This window comes from Hemitrygon akajei, chromosome 25 (genome assembly GCF_048418815.1).
Source record: "Hemitrygon akajei chromosome 25, sHemAka1.3, whole genome shotgun sequence".
NCBI lineage: Eukaryota > Metazoa > Chordata > Chondrichthyes > Myliobatiformes > Dasyatidae > Hemitrygon > Hemitrygon akajei.
In genome coordinates, this window is record NC_133148.1 from 30,610,848 (window position 1) to 30,624,528 (window position 13,681).

The window sequence follows — 13,681 nt, forward strand, 5'->3', positions numbered from 1 at the left end:
AAAGGCATTGAGCTCATCTGGGCGTGAAACCTTGTTGTCACTTATGTTACTTGGTTTTGCATTGTAGGAGGTGATGGCATTCGTGTCTTGCCACACATATTGAACATCCCTGTGTGATTCAAGTTGAGTCCATGATTACCACTTTGTATCAGAGATGGCTTTCTGGAGTTCATACCTGAATTTCTTGTACTTTCTTGAATCATCAGTCTTGGGCCTCTGCACCTCCCTCTGCAAATGGATCCTCGACTTCCTAACTGGGAGACCACAATCTGTGCGGATTGATGATAACATATCCTCCTTGCTGATGGTCAGCACTGGTGCACCTCAGGGGTGTGTGCTTAGCCCACTGCTCTACTCTCTATATACACATGACTGTGTGGCTAGGCAGAGCTCAAATACCATCTATAAATTTGCTGACGATACAACCATTGTTGGTAGAATCTCAGGTGGTGATGAGAGGGCGTACAGGAGTGAGATATGCCAACTAGTGGAGTGGTGCCGCGGCAACAACCTGGCACTCAACGTCAGTAAGACGAAAGAGCTGACTGGGGACTTCAGGAAGGGTAAGACGAAGGAACACATACCAATCCTCATAGAGGGATCAGAAGTGGAGAGAGTGAGCAGCTTCAAGTTCCTCAGTGTCAAGATCTCTGAGGGTCTAACCTGGTCCCAACACACTGATGTAGTCATAAAGAAGGCAAGGCAGCGACTATACTTTATTAGGAGTTTGAGGAGGTTTGGCATGTCAACAAATACACTCAAAAACTTATATAGTTGTACTGTGGAGAGCATTCTGACAGGCTGCATCACTGTCTGGTATGGAAGGGCTACTGCACAGGGCTGAAAGAAGCTGCAGAAGGTTGTAAATGTAGTCAGCTCCATCTTGGGTACTAGCCTACAAAGTACCCAGGACATCTTCAAGGAGCGGTGTCTCAGAAAGGCAGCATCCATTATTAAGGACCTCCAGCACCCAGGGCATGCCCTGTTCTCACTGTTACCATCAGGTAGGAGGTACAGAAGCCTGAAGGCACACACTCAGCGATTCAGAAACAGCTTCTTCCCCTCTGCTGTCCAATTCCTAAATTAACTTTGAAGCTTTGGACACTACCTCACCTTTTTTTGCACATTTTTAAAAATCTATCCAATATATGTCATTGATTTACTTGTATATTTATTATTCTGTTTTATTTTATATATTATTCTTTTTTTCTCTCTCTGCTAAATTATGTATTGCATTGAAATGCTGCTGCTAAGTTAACAAATTTCATGTCACATGTCGGTGATAATAAACCTGATTCTGATTCTGAATGCCACCATTCCAGCAGATTTTGAATCTGTTGGTTCATACAGGGCTTCTGGTTGGGAAGACTCGGAATGATTTTTGCGGGGACATACTCATTCACGAGTGTCTGCGTGAAATCCGTGAGGGCTATTCACACAGGTCCTCTTATGAGTCCATGAACGTGGCCCAGTCCACTGACTCAAAGCATTCCTGTAGCCACTTCACTACCTCCTGTGAATAACTCTTGGTTCTTCTCCCCCTTGGTGCCTTGCTCTCTGTCTCTGTCTATATGCTGGTAGGAGCAGGATGCCAGATGGTCAGATTTCCCAAAGTGTGGTCAAGGGATGCCACAATTGGCATTCTGGAAATCTAACTAATATCCAAGAAGAGATACTGTATGCTTAATACTGTTTACAACAGTACTAGCAAATACTCATAGAGAAGATATCTACTTGGACATTGCATAAGATCATAAGATAAAGGAGCAGAAATAGTCATTTGGCCCATCAAGTCTGCTCCATCATTTCATAGTGGCTGATCCAATTTTCCTCTCAGTCCCAATCTCCTGCCTTTTCCCCATATCCCTTCATGCCCCGCCCAATCAATTACCTATTAACCTCTGCCTTAAATATACTCAATGACTTCGCGTCCACAGCTGCATATGGCAATGAATTCCACAGATTCACTATTCTCTGGCTAAAGAAATTCCCCCTGATCTCCGTTCAAAAAGGATATCCATCTATTCCGAGGCTGTGCCTTCTGGTCTTGCATTCTCCCACCGCAGGAAATATCCACTCTTTCAAGGCCATTCACCATTCAATAGGTTTCAATGAGGTCACCCCTCATTCTTCTGAATTCTAGTGAATACAGGCCCAGAGCCATCAAACGATCTTCATATGACAAGCCATTCAATCCTGGAATCATTTTAGTGAACTTCCTTTGAATCCTCTCCAGTTTCAGCACATCCTTTCTAAGAGAAGGTCCCAGAATAGCTCACAGTACTCCAAGTGAGGCCTCACCACTGCTTTCACATTCATTTATTCCTTTAATCTTTCTGTATTAGTACTTCATTGCCAGCTAGATATAAATCTTCTAACTCCTCATTCAGTAATACCCTAGGAGTACTTTCTCCATATGGACTGCAGTGGTTCAAGAGAGGGACTTCTCAAGGACAACCAAAAGTAGGAACTTATACTAAAATATCACAAATGCTTTCACCCTGTAAAAATATTAATGAATAAATAAAAATATCATTGAGACAGCAGCGTACGCTGCTGTTGGAATAAGTGACACTGCATACTGTAACATCAAACAGCCAGCTGTTGGCTGCCCCTCTCACTGTGGCAGTGTTGACCGTTCGTCAATGGAACAAGTTTGAGAAGCTCTCAATTCATTGTCTCGGCACAAACAACAACCCCGGGCCAACAGCTTAGAACATGAATTCTACTGTCCCCTCTGTACCAATACTCACTCAGACTATTTTTTCCAATTTACAATGACAAAATAAGGGATCTCCTTTGGCCAGATGATTGAGCATTTCTTCACCCATCCCTTAGCCTGGGGTTTCTTCCTTGCGATAGTGCATCTTTTGAGAGAGTTATCACTGATAGCACACTCAAAGCACACTTTTATACTAATTTCTTATCAATTCAAATATTGCATTCTAGTGTCATTGTCTGTAGGTCATCTGATTGCTCTGCTCCAGACCAGCATCCATTTATTGCCCTCTTCCCAGCAAATGACAGTTGGTAATTTATGGCTCTTTGTTCTCTTTAGTAACCACCTTGAATCACTCCAGGCAGGCACCAACCCAACATTCACAAACCTCTCAAATAACATCTCACAAATAACTTCTTATTTGGAAATTATCTCCAGTCCAGCAGATTACCTGAAACATCATGGTGTCCACTTTAAAACAGAGAGCAAAGCAGCTCCATCTTACAAAATGGAGCCTCCAACTCCAAGCACATGGCAGGGACAAAAAGAATTGATTTGTCTGCTTCTACTGTCCTTGACCAATTTGAGTTCAATGTTTTAAATCTGCCATAGCCAACAACAGAAGCAATACTCCTCTCTCACTTATTAGTGGGAGAGAGAGAGCCTCCGGGATGCCAAAAGTGTTGGGATGGACAATAAGATTTTGTTAATGGTCTTGGAAGGTGCAGAGTCTCTGTGGGTTGAGTTAAAAAATGACAAGGGTAAAAGGACACAAATGGCGGTTGTATACAAGCCTTCAAGCAGCAGCTGGAATGTGGATTACAAATTACAGCAGGAGACAGAAAATGTGTGTCAGAAGGGCAATGTCATGATAATTGGTGGGGATTTAAACATGAATGTGGATTGGGAAAACCAGGCCAGTACTGGAACTCAAGAGAGAGAATTTGTAGAATGTCTAAGGGATGGCTTTTTAGAACAGTTAGGGGATTGGCTGTGCTGGATTGGGTGTTGTGAAATGATCCGGAGGTGATAAGAGAGATTAAGGTTAAGGAACCCTTAGGGAACAGTGATCACAATATCATCGAGTTCTCTTTGAAATTTGAGAAAGAGAAACTAAATTCCATTGTGTCAGTATTTCAGTGGAATAAAGGAAATTCCAATGGCATGAGAGAGGAACTGGTCAAGGTTGACTGGAAAGGGTCACTAACAGAAAGGACAGCAGAGCAGCAATGGCTGGAGTTTCTGCGAAAAAAAGAGGGAAGTGCAAGACAGATAAGAGGCATACAAGGAAGCCAGAGCTAGTGGGAAGATAGAGGACTGGGAAACTTAAAAACTTGCAGAAGGAAACTAAGAAGGTCATTAGGAAGGAAAAGATGAATTATGAAAGAAAGCTGGTTACTAATATCAAAGCAGATACAAAAAGCTTTTTTGAAGTATATAAAGGGTAAAAGAGAGTTGAGGGTAGATATAGGATCAATAGAAAATGACACTGGAGATATTGTAATGAGAGATGTAGAGATGGCAGAGGAACTGAGTATGTATTTTGCATCAGTCTTCACAGTAGAAGACATCTACAGTATACTGGACATTTAAGAGTGTCAGGGAAGTGAAGTATGTGCAGTGAAAATTACAACTGAGAAGCTGCTCAGGAAGCTTAATGGTCTGAGGGTGGATAAATCTCCTGGACCTGATTGAATGCACCCTTGGGTTATGAAAGGTGCAGCTGGAGAGATTGCGGAGGCGCTAACAAGGATCTTTCAAGAATCGATCGATTCTGGCATTGTACCGGATGACTGGAAAATTGAAAATGTTACTCTGCTACTTAAGAAGGGTGGGAGGCAGCAGAAATGAAACTATAGACCTGTTAGCCTGACATCAGTGGTTGGGAAGTTGTTGGAATCGAATGTTAGGGATGAGATTACGCAGAACCTGGAGGCACATGACAAAATAGGTCAAAGCCAGCATGGTTTCCGGAAAGGAAAATCCTGCCTGACTAACCGACTGCAGATTATTGAGGAAATTACAAGGAGAGTAGACAAAGGTGATGCAGTAGACGTGGTGTACTTGGATTTTCAGAAGGCCTTTGACAAGGTGCCATACATGAGGCTGCTTAGCAAGATAAGAGCACATGGAATTACAGGGAAGCATGAATGGAGCATTGGCTGATAGGCAGAAAACAGAGAGTGGGAATAAAGGGATCCTATTTTGGCTAGCTGTCGTTTACCAGTGGAGATACACAGGGGTCGGTTTTGGGACGGCTGATTTATACGATGTATGTCAATGATTTGGACTATGGGATTAATGGATTTGTGGCTAAAGTTGCCAATGATACAAAGATAGGTGGGGAGCAGGTAGTGTTGAGGAAACAGAGAGCCTGCAGAGAGACTTAGATAGTTTAGGGGAATGGGCAAAGAAGTGGCAAATGAAATACAATGTTGGAAAGTGTATGGTCATGCACTTTGGTGGAAGAAATAAACGGGCACACTATTTTATAGATGGGGAGAGAATTCAAATTGCAGAGATGCAAAGGGACTTGTGAGTCCTTGTGCAGGATACCCTACAGGTTAACCTCCAGATTGAGTCAGTGGTGAAGAAAGCAAATGCAATGTTGGCATTCATTTCTAGACGTATAGAATATAAGAGCAGGGATGTGATGTCGAGGCCCTATAAGGCACTCATGAGACTACACTTGGAATATTGTGTTCAGTTTTGGGCTCCTTATTTTAGAAAGGGTATACTGACATTGGAGGGGTTCAGAGAAGATTCAAGAGAATGATTCCAGGAATGAAAGGGTTACTGTATGAGGAACGTCTGGCAGCTCTTAGGCTGTATTCCCTGGAGTTCAGGAGAATGGGGGGAGATCTCATAGAAACATTCCGAATGTTAAAAGGCCTGAACAGTTATTTCCCAAGGTAGGGGATTCTAAGACAAGAAGGCATAACTTCAGGATTGAAAGACATCCAAACTGTGGAGAAATTACTTTAGTCAGAGGGTGGTAAATCTGTGGAATTTGTTGCCACGAGCAGCTGTGGAGGCCAAGTCATTGGGTGCATTTAAGGCAGAGAGAGATACGTTCTTGATTAGCCAGGGCATCAAAAGGTATGGGGAGAAGGTAGGGGAGAGGGGATGACTGGAAGAATTGGATAGCCCATGACTGAACGGCGGAGCAGACTCGATGAAACAAATGGCTTACTTCTGCTCCTATATCTTATGGTCTTGTAATCTGTTTGGGGGCCTTGCTGTTGTTTGCTTGGTTGAAGGTGGGTGTGGGGAGACTGATGCTTCTGCTAAGGCAAGTGGGGGGGGGAGGAGGGCTGCTCTTTCTGCTGCTGCTTGTACATGGGAGGGTGAAGAAAGGCTTTGGGGTACTAAGATTTTTCTGTCATTCATTCTTTGGAGTTTATCGTCTGTTTCGTGGATGTCTGCGAAGAGTAAGAACTTCAGGTGTTATGCTCTTTACAATTTCTGATATTAAATTAAACCACTGAACCTTCACAAATCTCAATACTCTCTCAAAACTGCCTTACAAGTATAGTGACACCTTTCCATATTACTTGTATGCTGTGTTGGTAGCTTTTTTTTAGCAGTCCAACAAATCAGCCTTTCAATTATGTTGTTTCATTCAGTTTTTTTTCAACTTTTCCAAGTTTCATTTTGATTTTAACTACATGGAGACTTTTAAAGATGGATATTGCACTCTTGTTCTGCAATAAATGTCAATAACATGAGACGTAGAGTCCTTGACATTAAGTCCATAGGTTGTGAGTTCAGTTCAGTGATGAGCCAAATGAAGTTGAGTGAAGTTACCCCTTCTGATTCAAGAGCCCGATGGTTGAGGGGTAATAACTATTCATGTACCTGGAGGTGTGAATCCTGAGGCTTCTGTACCTTCTTCCTGATGGCAGCAGCAAGAAGAGAGCATGACCTGGGTGGAGGGTCCCTGATGATGGATGCTGACTTCCTGTGATAATGCTTCATGTAGATGAGCTCAATGGTGGGGAGGGCTTTACCTGTGACGGAGTGGGCTGTATCAACATTTTTGGAGGATTTTTCCATTTAAGGGCACTGGTGTTTCCATACCAGGTTATGATGCAGGCAGTCAATATACTCTCCACCACACCAAACTGTAGAAGTTTGTCAAAGTTTTAGATGCCATGCTGAATCTTCGCAAACACCTAAGCAAGTAGAGATATTGCCATGCTTTCTTCGTAATTGCACTTGCAGGCTGGGCCCAGGACAGGTCCTCTGAAATTATAACATTGAGGAATTTAAAGTTGGTGACTCTCTCCACCTCTGATCCCCCAATGAGGACAAGTTCATGGATACCCAGTTTTCTCCTCCAGCTCTTAATCAGCTCTTTGGTCTTGACATCGAGTAAGAGGTTGTTTGTTGCAGCACCACTCAGCCAGATTTTCAATCTCCCTCCTATATGCTAGTTCATCACCACCTTTGATTCAGCCAATGATAGCGGGGACATTAGCAAACTTAAATACGACATTGTCAGACAGTCAGAGATGTAAAGCGAGAGGAACAAGGGACTAAGCACACAGCCTTGTGGTACACATGTGCTGATGCTGTTGCCACTCTGAATAGACTGGGGTCTGCAAGTGAGGAAATCAAGGATCCAAATCCACAAAAAGGTATGGAGGCCAAGGTCTTGAAGCTTATTGATTAGATTTGAGTGGATGATAGCACTTAATGCCCAGCTGTAGTCAATGAAGAAAATCCTGCTATATGCATCATTAGTCCGGATATTCCAGGTTGAGTGAACAGCCAAAGATATATCATCTGCTGTGGACCTGTTGCACTGGTAGACAAGTTGGAGTGGATCCAAGTCACTACTCAAGCAGGAGTTGATATGTTTCATCACGAACCTCTTAAAACACTTCATTGCTGTATCTGACCTGGATGCTTTCTATGGGCTTAAATTAGGTTTAAGATGCAAATTCTCCATCTTACTTTCATTCATATTCTTGGACTTCTTGGAAACACAAAGTAAGAATGCAAATTTTGCACCATATTTGCCTTGGTAACACAAGACTCAAAGAGGAAAATATTTCAGTATATCATATGCTCCAGGACAAAAATAGCAATATCAATACAGGAGGGAATAAAAAGCTAACCTTTATATTGTTATCAATAATACAATATAACAAGTTTATGATTAAACTTGAACTTGACTTACTTGTTGATATCACTGGAGGAATGCAAAGGGAAGGGCTCCGCATATGATAATATTTCATCAACTGGGATAGGTCTTTTGAAAATTATCGTAGTGCCATTTTCAAGAGTTGCATATACAATCTAAAATCCAAAAGGAAAATTTCTTGACAGCTGGTCTAAATTCAACAGAGTCAAATCATATAAACACCCTCCGTACAAACAACCATTGTGAATTACAATTTCTGTCTGTCACTGAATTTCACATCCATTCTGCAGAAACCCTGCAGATTTTTCTTTCTTGAATGTGGATCATCTATTGTTTGCCACACCTGCAATTCCCATCTTTTCAACGATTCTGCTCCCAATCTTCAGGCTAGATGCAGGAAGATTGGATTGGACAAATGCAGGAAGATTGTTTCCAATGTTGAGGAAGTCCAGAACGAGGGGTCACAGTTTAAGGATAAAGGGGAAGCCTTTTGGGACCAAGATGAGGAAAAGCTTCTTCACACAGAGAGTGGTGAATCTGTGGAATTCTCTGCCACAGGAAACAGTTGAGGCCGGTTCATTGGATATATTTAAGAGGAAATTAGATATGGCCCTTGTGGCTAAAGGGATCAGGGGGTATGGAGAGAAAGTAGGTACAGGGTTCTAAGTTGGATGATCAGCCATGATCATACTGAATGGCGGTGCAGGCTCAAAGGGCCGAATGGCCTACTCCTGCACCTATTTTCTGTGTTTCTATGTTTCTACTACAGCTGCTCCGCCTCCATTGTGAAGTTCTCAGTGAGACATTCTACAAAGCCATTTTTATGCCTACTTTATTATCAATGAAACATCTGCGTAGCAATAACAGAGGGGAACATAAAGGGCCAAGACAGATTAAACAGCAAAATGGGACAAGTACTTTCCCACCAAGAAGCTTATATACTGTATACATAAAACATAGACCATAGAAATCTACAGCACATTACAGGTTGTGCTGACCATGTAGCCTACTCTAGAGACTGCCTAGAATTTCCCTAGCGCATAGCTCTCTATTCTTCGAAGTGAACACATCTTGACCACATGGCAAAATATAAGAAAAACTCTGAGCCGTAACATTTTCTAGTCCAAACACTACGACATCAAACTACAGTGAAAAACAGAAAGCATTGAACTGTTGGCACTGTAAAATAAATTTTTTTAAAAATTGAAGATGCCAGAAATCTGAAATAAAAACTCAGCAACACACATAGACAAAAGGCTGGAAGAGCTCATCAGGCCAGGCAGCATTTATGGAAAAGAGTAAATGGTTGACGTTTTGGGCTGAGACCCTTCATCGGGACCTGATCCCAGCAACTGTGGAAAGAAAAATAGTTAATGCTTCAGGTGCAGGGCATTTTTATCAGAAGTGGGAAAGAGAGAAGGGGCAAGGGTGGGTAGAATAAAGGGAATATATCCAGAATGGCAAGATTAAGAGCGTTAACAGGTACCAGACAAAGTAACAGTTAGAAACACATCATGTGTCTTTGATAGTGTAGTGTATTATCAATGAAAACGTGGGACCAGATTTTTTACTAATACATGAAAAATAACCCAAACTGATTATAGGCAGAAAGTTCTCACAGAAAGAAAAAGAGAGTTGCTTACAGTTGCAGAATTTGATATTGAGTTCTGAGATCAGAAACGAGTTGAAGACAAAGAAGAGGGTTTTATCTCAAGCTTGCATTGGGCCTCACTGTAACCGTGTAGGAAACCACAGACAGTAAGCTCTGAATAAGGGTGCTATAAAGTGGCAGGAAACTGGAAGTTCAGAATTGATGTTCCAGAGTAAACACGGTTTCTCTACACAGAGATCACCCAGTCTGTGTTTGGTTTCTTCAGAATAGGAGTGACTACATTGTGAATATCAAATACTGTGCACGAGATTGAGGAAGTGCCAGAGAATCACCACTTCATCTGGAAGTTCGGATCCCTGGACAGTGGAAAAGGAAGAACTGAAAGGATAGGTGGTGCATCTCCACAGATGCATAGGGAAGTACCATAAAACCATAAGATATAGGAGAAAAATTAGGCCATTTGATCCATTGTCAGCTCCGTCATTCCATCATGGCTGATTTATTATCCCTCTCAACCCCATTCTCTTGACTTCTCCCCATTTATTTTGACACCCTGATTGATCAAGAACCTATCACTCTCTGTTTTAAATATACCCAAATGGCTTAGCCTCTATAGCTGTCCGTGGTAAATGAATTTCCACAGATTCACTACACTCTGGCTAAAGGAATTGCTCCTCAACTCTGTTCTAAAGGGATGGCTTTGTATTTTGAAGCTGTGCCCTCTGACCCGAGACTCCTCCACTATAGGAGACATTCCCGCCATGTTCACTTTACCTGGGCCTGTCAATATGCAAAAGGTTTCAATGACATCCCTCCCTACTCTTCTAACCTCTGGTGAATACGGGCCTAGAGTCATCAAGGGGAGACGGGAAGAGGTTCAATTGTTACCAGGTTAATAAAGCTCCACAAATAATGTCAAAGAAAATCATCACACTTGCCTCTTTTAATTTCTTTTGTCTGTCATAGAAGACAGTTAATGTTGTCTCATTTTTGTAATGTAAATTTATGCCTCTTATATTCTGCATTGCCACAAAAGTATTCCAAGTTTTTGAAGGGCGGATGAAAATTAGCACTGAATAGCCATCTCTCCCACACCAGAGCTAAACAAAAATATGCATTCAAGATAGTTGAATTGTCAATAAACATGGTTCCACAAAAACATTTAACTGTAAAATTTGTCACTCTTATGCAACATAATCAATCATTTTCTCCTTTCTAGGTTGTTTGTTGTGGAGGGTTTTCATGAGGAGAGGAAGCATACTCTGGAAATTGATCAACCACTTTAAAATGCATTAGATAATTTATTCTCAGTAGGTTTTAGGTTTATTGAAAAACGTGCAAACATAGTCCCGTGGCATTGAAAGTGCTGAAATACACTCTGCAGCCACTTTATTAGGTACACCCGCTCATTATTACAAATATCTAATCAGCCAATCATGTGCCAGCAACTCAATACATTAAAGCATACAGACACGGTCAAGAGCTTTAGTTGCTGTTCAGACCAAACATCAGAATGAAGAAGGATTGTCACCGAAGTGACTTTGACCATTGAATGATTGCTGGTGCCAGATGGGGTATCTGAAAAACTACTGACCCCTTGGGATTTTCATATGCAACAGCCTTTAGACTTTATAGAGAATGCTGCAAAAAAAAAGACATCCAGTGAGCTGCAGTTCTATGGGCAAAAGCACACTGTTAATGAGAGAGGTCAGAGGAGAATGGCCAGACTGGTTCAAGCTGACAGGAAGGCAACAGTAGCTCAAATAGGAGAGCATCCCTGAATGCACAACACTTGACATGGATTGGCTATGGCAGCAGGAAACCACAACAGGTTCTATTCCTATACATAATATAGTGGATTTTCCTCTTGCAACCATTTGGTCAGGAGCGTACAGCAGGAGATTTCACTGGTGCATCAGACACAAGGCATTCTTTATTACCGAGTGTGCCTTGTGTAAGCAAATGCCTTTCTTTCACATATTGTGGAGCATGCCAAGTCTGGGGCCAGGGCATCACAGAGCAGGGGTTCCCTAGATGGAGCTAGGTCAAGGAGAGGTCCAATGGGGGGTTGGTGGATAAAGGGTATTTGGCCAAAGTAGCTTGGTCAGGAATTGAGTTCCAATCGTGGGTCTCTTATTTAGGGTAATGTTTCACTTTTTGACTGAAACTTGGCTAACCAGACATACAAAAAAAATGTAACACTCTAAGATTTATTTTGCCTTTTTTAATCACACATCCTAGAACTGAAAGCTTCATAGTGTAAGCAGGAGAAATGGCAGTGAGGACTGCCTGCCTTTTGATCACTGATGGGTCCCCTCTGCTGCCAGAAAAGGAGACTGTGTGGTGACTCACCAGGCCCAGCAGGTAGGCCTCTGCGTTTGAATGGTGTCTGTCTCGCTCTCTCTTTTGGTGATATCGGAGGATGATACCGAGGTTCTGCGCTTATGGATTAGACTATGGACTTGTTCCAGTCTTATGGTTTTTATATTCTGTGTTTTTGTTCTTTCTTTCTCGTTGTTTTTTTGTGCAGGAGAGGGGGATTGGGGGGTTTCTGTTGCGTTTTGTGCAAGGGGAGCAGGAGTTTGGGGGGGTGTTAATGTTCTTGTCATGTTTTGTGCGGGGGGGAATAGGGTTTGAAACTCTGATGATAGTGTTGCCATTTTTTTGTGAGTGGCGGGGTGAATTTGCCGTTTCTCTTTGAATGACATCCATGGTTTTCTTTATTTCATGGCTATCTGGAGAAGACGAATCTTAGAGTTGTATACTGTGTACATTCCTCGATAATAAATGAACCTTTGAAAATGAGACCATCAATTAATTTTATATTGGCAGTTGACAAACGAGACTGATGAGCACAGAGAAAGGACTTGAATATGGCAAGACAGAAGGCACATTGTAAAATGAACCCAGGAAGGAAGAAAGAAGAGCAGAAATGCTGGCCATGCAAGAGGATAGGATATTTTTTATACTTCCAGCTACACAAAGGAGCAAGTCAGGTAGAAAAATGTTGATAGCTACAGATATTTTCTGCTGATCTCTATGCAGAATTACAATTGTTACTGTAGCAGTTGGCAGATATCAATCTATCTTTTTCTGTGAAGTGAAACACTGGTGCTTGTTCAACCCTCCGAAGCTCTGATCTTTGAAGGCGCTGTAATACATTGTAATGGTGCTGAAACAGGTGTCTGCAAGAGTCTCCTGAACATCACTGTCGTCAGTCAGGTTCCCTGTCTAATGCTGCTCTGTGACAGATTCATCACAAGCTACTTTTCTAATGAAAACAAGTCTTTACAGCTGCAGGCTTCTAGCTTTCTAGTTATGCCTTTGGCGGTCATCACTCAAAAGGGACAGAGCACAACATATATAGCACTGATCATTACGATGCAAGAGCAAAAGTAGACCATCCGGCCTATCAAGTCTGGTTCACTATTCAATCAGAGCTGATGTTTTTTCTCAATAGACAATAGTCAATAGGTGCAGAAGTAGACCATTCGGCCCTTCGAGCCTGCACCGCCATTTTGAGATCAATTTCTCCTGCCTTCTCCTGATTTCTCCTGCCTTCTTCCTAGAACCTTTAATCACCTTACCAATCAAAAACCTGTTGATTTCTGCTTTAAATACACCCAATGACTTTGCCTACATAAGCCCTGTTGACAATAAATTCCACAAATTCACCACCTTCTGGCAGAAGAAATTCCCATTTATCTCAGTTTTAAAGAGATGTGCCTTTATTCTGAGTGTCTGCCCTCTGATAATAGGCTGTCCTACTTCTCAGACCATTAGTCATAGGAGCAGGATTAGGCCACTCAGCCCATCAAATCTACTCTGCTGTCACACCATGGCTGATCCCGGATGCCACTCAACCCCCTACACCTGCCTTCTCGCCATATCCTTTGACGCCCTGACTGATCTGGAACGATCAACTTCCACTTTAAATATACTCACGGACATATCCTCCACTGCAGTCTGTGGCAGAGAATTCCACAGATTTACTACTCTCTGACAAAACAGCTTCCTCCTTACCTCTGTTCTAAAGGGCCATCCATCAATTTTGAGGCTGTGCCCTCTAGTTCTGGATACCCCCACCATAGGAAACATCCTCACCACATCCACCCTATCTAGTTCTTTCAACATTTGGTAGATTTCAATGAAATCCCTGCATTCTTCTAAATTCCAGTGAGTACAGGCCTAAAGCTGCTAA

General features: G+C 42.2%; 1 protein-coding gene across 1 annotated transcript in view; it reads right to left on the reverse strand.

Annotated features, from left to right (window-relative positions):
• The window catches only part of LOC140716264 (cation channel sperm-associated auxiliary subunit gamma-like), a 164,544-nt gene that overhangs the window by 52,730 nt on the left and 98,133 nt on the right, over positions 1-13,681 (reverse strand). The window contains exon 16 of the mRNA XM_073028874.1: positions 10,419-10,580. Coding sequence (XP_072884975.1) covers positions 10,419-10,580 — 162 coding nt within the window. The remainder of the gene's footprint in view (positions 1-10,418; positions 10,581-13,681) is intronic.